The sequence below is a fragment of the Rhizopus delemar genome, genomic scaffold (genome assembly GCF_000149305.1).
Source record: "Rhizopus delemar RA 99-880 supercont3.62 genomic scaffold, whole genome shotgun sequence".
Taxonomy (NCBI): Eukaryota; Fungi; Mucoromycota; class Mucoromycetes; order Mucorales; family Rhizopodaceae; genus Rhizopus; species Rhizopus delemar.
The window spans coordinates 1-6,426 of NW_027137888.1; the positions used below are offsets into that span (position 1 = coordinate 1).

General features: G+C 30.4%; 2 protein-coding genes across 2 annotated transcripts; both read left to right on the top strand.

Moving 5' to 3' along the window:
- Positions 1-738: 738 nt before the first annotated feature.
- On the top strand, positions 739-1,014 carry RO3G_17420 (uncharacterized protein; the record flags this gene model as incomplete). Its single annotated transcript, XM_067672003.1, has 3 exons — positions 739-759; positions 803-898; positions 973-1,014. 3 exons carry the CDS (start codon positions 739-741, stop codon positions 1,012-1,014), a joined length of 159 nt encoding a protein of 52 aa, XP_067528104.1.
- A 1,686-nt stretch (positions 1,015-2,700) lies between these two features.
- On the top strand, positions 2,701-3,015 carry RO3G_17421 (uncharacterized protein; the record flags this gene model as incomplete). Its single annotated transcript, XM_067672004.1, has 2 exons — positions 2,701-2,794; positions 2,825-3,015. 2 exons carry the CDS (start codon positions 2,701-2,703, stop codon positions 3,013-3,015), a joined length of 285 nt encoding a protein of 94 aa, XP_067528105.1.
- Between the last annotated feature and the right edge of the window lie 3,411 nt (positions 3,016-6,426).

Genomic DNA, 6,426 nt, shown 5'->3' on the forward strand with positions numbered 1-6,426 from the left:
GCTAAGGTTGCTCGACGTGCTTTCAATATTAGTGTATACTATCTGCACTCATAACCTTCATGTTTTTTTCATTGCTAAAGATGCTGGACTTCCAGCCCTCTATAGTATGCGATGGTTTGTCGTGATACCACTTTCATCGCTTTTTCTGGCTTATACAGCTAATGAAAATCTTCGATTCCTTAGTTCCAGATTCAAAATCTAGCTTCCTACAGTGCCTTCTGACTGACAGTTTGCTAATACTGTATCCTAAGGACCTCAAAAAGAGCTGATCATCAGAAACTGTGCGTAAAGGTCTTGTCGAAACTTAGGCGGATGATTGGCATTAGATATTTTGCTGACTACGACCGGTCGACTACCACGGTCACAAGCCTTGATGTTCTTTTCTTGCTTTCTTATCCTGTCGATTGTCCATTTGGAGATTCGTGCTACCCTAAAAAGATCCGCTGCCATACGAACTAAGTGTATTCGAAATCTCAGAGCTGCGCTTTTACAGTTGCTTATTTTCTTAAGCATATAAGGCAAGTACTTTGTCATGGTGAATAGGGTGAAAACAAAAGGGGGAATTCAATGGGAAATACAAAATGAGCATGGGTTTATGTATTTTTCAAGAGCTACTAAAGCTCACTAATATACGGTAAAATCTGAAAGCAAACGGGAGAGATATGAGGAAAATTGAAGGAAGGCTAGACAAGTACTATATTTTTGGCGAAAATTGAAATATTCAAAAAATCACTAAAAATGACCTTATGCCTGAGGGATGTCCGACACAGTTCCCGTTTACATATCATAATGTATATTTTAGACCGCCTTTCAGATGGTATATGTCACAAAAGTCGCAGACATATGGCGGAGGTGCAATACTGATTTTCATTTTTGTGCACCAGTTTTGTCCGCTACAGTAAGTCATTACTTACCTGACCTCGACATCCCATTCAATGCAATTCGTTTAGCAGATTTAATTACATTCAACAGCCTTCATTGCAATCTACATTCAACAGGATGATTAATATTTAAATATTTGAAATTTTATTACTATTTACCAAGATTATTTTTCTTTTTTTTTTATCGTGATGAAAAATTGCCTTATACAACAATTGTTGCTTTTTCTCAAGTCCATGCTCATATACTCTATAGAGTTTCATAATGTTCTATCGTCATTGCTGTTATCGTTGGTATCATCACAGTCAATTCATACACAATCTTCATTGCAAAATAAAACAAAATATCAAAATCTAATAAATAAAGAATATCAGTTAATAAAAAATAACAAGCAAACAAATTATACCTTTTGTCTTGTTCAAACATACTATCTATACAATATGTTTTTAGCCAAGGTTCGATCTATCTGAAGCCGCATAGAATATAATTTTACCTAATATGAACAGCATACACAATATGAAACCATACACCAAGCACAGTATACAAAAGAAGAGGATGAATAGTTGCGACAAACCGGTCTACAGCATGATATAATACTGATTATACATCTAGGTTGCACACTACAAAGAGAGTCAGTAAGATGTCAGTATAAGAAACGGAAAGAAATACAAATAATGATATAAAGAAGAGCAAGGTTTATTGCATGTTGTAATGTAACCATAACCAAGTTTTTTTTTTAATTAGTGAACCATTCGTTAGAAACATCTTGACTAAAGCACTCACAATATTTGAAGTAAAAGAATACTAGAAATTACTATAAGCAAAGATAAAAAGAAATAGTTAAAAAGAATAAAACATTCAACAATTTTATACCTATGCAACAAAATAATTGTTTTTCTTTTGCTTGTAATGAGTTAACTTTTTGGGTTGTTTTAGTTTTGGCTATTTTGTTTTCAAGACATGGTGCATATCAGCAATAGTCAAAAGTATCAAAAGCCGTTAACAAAGTAGAGTAATAACAAAAATACAAAAAAAAAGAATAAAAAAAGAGCCATGAAAAAAAAAAAAAAGCTTTAAAATTCATGCAAGTTTATTTCGTTGAACTAACGTCGTAGGACCAATAACATTGAAGAATAGCAAAGGCAAATGAAAAAAAAGAGAAAGAAAAATAGTTTACATTACCATTGCGAAGATTTAGTCATGACGAAACAATCCCATATGGTACCCACAATTAAGAATTTAAGGAATGAACATTTCTTTTTTTATTAAAAAGAAAAAAAGCATAGCAAAATAAAAGAAAAATGAGCTTTACTTAACTTTAGCCTAGAGAACAATTGTCTCTAATACCTACAACTTTATATTGATCTCTTCTTTTTCCATAAGTATTTGTGTTTTAGTATTATATTTTCTAAACTAAAGGTTACTTGCTATCTACAAATGTATATTACAAGATATGAACCAATGTTTGTTTACGCCCTATATTAATTCCCACCTTTTTTTTTGTTTGTTTGTTTTTACCTACAATACTCCAGAAATGATAATGCACATGCATTAGATATACGAATCATCTCTAATAATCAGCATGGCTTCGTACAGAGCCATTGACTAATTAGGTAGTATTAATCAGCTAAGCCAAATAGACAACCTCAGGAACCATGATCTTCATCTGTTTTCTATACTAAATACACAGTATTCTGACAAATTTTAATTTAAATGGTAGTGCACTGAAAAGTATAAATACCTTTGAGTTATTATTATATGTCTTTCTTTTTCTTTTCTTTTCTTTTTTTTTTTTACCTTTGTTAAAAAATATACTTTCTAATGTCTCAAACCGCTTCTTGTGCTTGTAATCTTTGTAAATTCTTTATTGGTGCTATCTTTGCCAAATTGCAGTTACATCAGATATGTGGTGAATGTATGTCGCCCTTTATTTAACAATACAAAGCAGATGAACTGTCGCTGAAAATTTCTGTTTCAGAGACTACTTTGTCTGATGATGTTGTTGATAACGATGCTAATATATATGTTGGCTTGGAAGTTGGCATGGAAAGTGTGTCTAGCGTTATCATTGAACCTGTTGCTTCATCACTTCATGGCAATAAAAAAATCCAAGTAGTGATTCCTGATCATCATTGAGTTTTCTTAAAAATAAGTCTACATATAATTCCAACATACGTATAGTAATCAAGCCCGCTTTCAGAAAGTTGTAAATGCGATGAAAAATCATAAGCTCGACAATTTTAATGTATCGATGGTTGAAAAGGATACCGAATGCAAGCATTTTGCTGTGTTAGATGTGGCAGACAATTTGAATGTGTTGAGTTGTTCTTATATTCAGCAACAAAGAATGGATTCAAAGTTGTATGGCCATATATGCGTTATCATGACAAAGTTGGTGATAAACATGATGGTATGCATTCCGATCTTTAATGCCTTTTTCTTTATTTCATTGATGCAATCTTCTTCTTTTATTTTTTATGCTTTTATGCCTACGTCTATGATTTAATAACTTCTTTTTCCACGTTCCTTTTTTTCTAATTACCATCAAAACTTCATTCAAAATATAATTTAATCTTCTCTTATGTATCGCTATATTCATATCAACCACTCTTTGATTATAACCCAAATAAATTCTATTCATATGTTACTATGCTTAAAACTTTTTAGAAGAAACTATTTTTATACCTTTTGTAACTGTATTAAAAAAGAATCGTTTTCAGAGTTGTTAAACAGAGGTTCAGGTTTTGTATCTGTTAACAAGTTGCACTACAAAATGATATGCTGTTTGACACCTTCCATTATCTCTACAATTTTACGTTGCTGTTACAGGAATTTACAAACTTATGTCCAATATGCTAATCGAAATAAGGTTTTCTTCTGTATGAGTACTGAACTTGTATGTTTTTTTTGTTCTTTCTACCGAATACACTTTTCTCCACTAGATGCTTCATAAAGCACAGGATTTAATAAAGACTTTGCATTTGAGTATCTCATATCCTATAGACATATGTTAGACACAATATATATCAACAAACGATTATAATTTACCTTTAAAAGAAAAGCTAAATCTTGTTAAGTAATTGTAAAAGCATGTTATCCAAGTTTCTTCTATAAATCACTAGAATCAAAAGTAAGCAGATTTTTCTTTACCATAACTATTTACTTTTACACTTTCACGGAGCCACGTGTCAATCGACCATGGTATAATTATAATTTAGGATAAAAAAGTAATTTTGGTGGAAAGGGACAAATAACTAGGTTAAGGTACAAGTTAAATAGCAATTTAATTGTTCGCAAGTGTTTAGAATAGTAAAAATAGCTATGAGCCATTATAATTTCGTAGCAGGATTGCGTGAAGAACGAAAAGAAGTACAATCGGAAGTTTTTTGTATTTTTTGAAACATTTGTAAGTTATAACTGTTGTATAATGGTTTAAATAATAAAGGAAAAGGTAAAAACAAAGATCAAGAAACAGTTTGGGTACTTTTTGAGACTGATCTTTATTTCAGTTTAAGTTAAAGTAAAAATTATTCTAATTGAAGGCAGGTATTTATATCTTATTGAGTGAGTGGCTTGATATCTTCTATTGTTATCGTTCTTCTAATATTCAGGTACTTTAGCAAGTGTTATCTATAATTATGATTATGAAAAATTTTCATTTGTTCTTTTGTATGTCTGTCATAGATTATCTTTTATTCTGGGAATTCCTCACTGATTTGAATAACGTTATTCCCCGCGTTATTTCAATTATGTGAAAGATTAGCAATATCCCTGCCATTGGATTGGATTTGGTTATTTTAGTTGATACGTCTTCTTATCAAAGAACTCTCATGAATACAATGCATATTCTAAAAGAACATGTTTAATTGGAATTGATTGTATGATCTTATTTAAATAAACTTGTATTTTATTTTATTTTAATTATGATCTTGTATTAAGACTTATATTTATTAATGTCAACTACAATCAGTTACTGTTCTACAACAATAACGACGTCATTCCAGAGCATTTGCAAACGCGTTTTTTTTTTTTTATTTTTTTTTGTATTGTTTTTGCAAATTGGATTATTTAATTCATGTAAATGATTAAAACAATTATTGGATCTATTATTCTTTAGCAACAAAACAAATAAGCTCCTTTGGCTTCAATAAACTGAATATAACAGAAAAAATTATACTAATAAAGGACAACCTACTCAAAACAATATTTTTACCGAATGAGGGAGTAATTTATAAATGAATTACTTTATTGTTTATGGCTTAAGCTTGATAATAGCTTATACAGCTCTTTTTTATACCTATTAAGCATTTACTACCTTCAACTTATTTCTCCATATTTACTACAAAACAGTAAAGATCCACAACTATCACAAATCACTGTCAGTTCAATTAATATAAAAAGGCTGTAATGTAACTCGACTAGTCAAAGTATAATGAAGCAGCACTACATTTGGATACAAAGGAAAGTTACGGCAATCAAAACATGTCTTGTTTAAATTTGCTGAAATAAATAAAACTAATGTTACAGGCACACTACTAACTCTTCGACATAATGCTTACATGTCTTCTTTTTCACAATTTAAGCTTCCTTTAAAAACATGTCAGCTGGAGCACAAGATGTAAAAGTGATTTAGGATACGACAGTTGACAGTAGCATAAAAAACATGATCTTCGTTTTTTTCTTTTACATTTTTGGCCGTGATTGAGTTATATGTTGTCTCTTTTTTTGTTGTTGTAAATTATCTATTCTAAAAACGATCGCAAAATATAGCTTAAGAAAGAAACAAAAAAGAAAGTTGCAGAGCGTCTTTTTAAAAAAAAAATAAAAAATTGCATATAATCTACTTTCTTTGCGATTGCTTAAAGAAACTAATGAATAGGGATCTCTTTACGACCATTACAGTCATCATGCACAAAAATTCAGGCTGTTTAATATTGCTTCGTTTCGTCTTTTAATAGCATAACTCAGGTTGTGTATAGTTTAAAACGTGATTTCGCCAAGTAGATCCACCCTATTTCAGTATTTACATGCCAAAAAAAAAAGAGTAGCAATAAAAAAGACTGAAGCGTTTTAAAAAAAATGCGGAGAACAACTTAAAAAAAATGGCAAAAAATATGCTGGAACTAGCATAAAAGACGCTTCAGCAAGCGTACGGGTGCTTCAACTCGTGTTCTTCTGCGCCGTAGTGATTTTTTATTCTTTTAAAATATACACGTATTCTTTTTTTATAATGTAATAGCATTTGCATTTCTATGAAGTATATTTGTTGTTAGAGTACTGTTTTCATTTGAACAATGAACTTTTTATAGCTATACTCTTTTCTTTTCTTTTTTTTTTAACTTCGTCTTTTTTTTTTTTAACTTAGTCTTTTTTTTTTAACTTAGTCTTTTTTTTTTAACTTAGTCTTTTTTTTTTTACCAAGTCTTTTTTTACCAGGTCATTTTTTTCCCAAACACGATTATTTTTCTATGTTCTGTAACACGTTCGTAATGATTTAACCTAAAAATCACAAACCACCTTCCTAATATGTATTCTTCTGAACAAAAT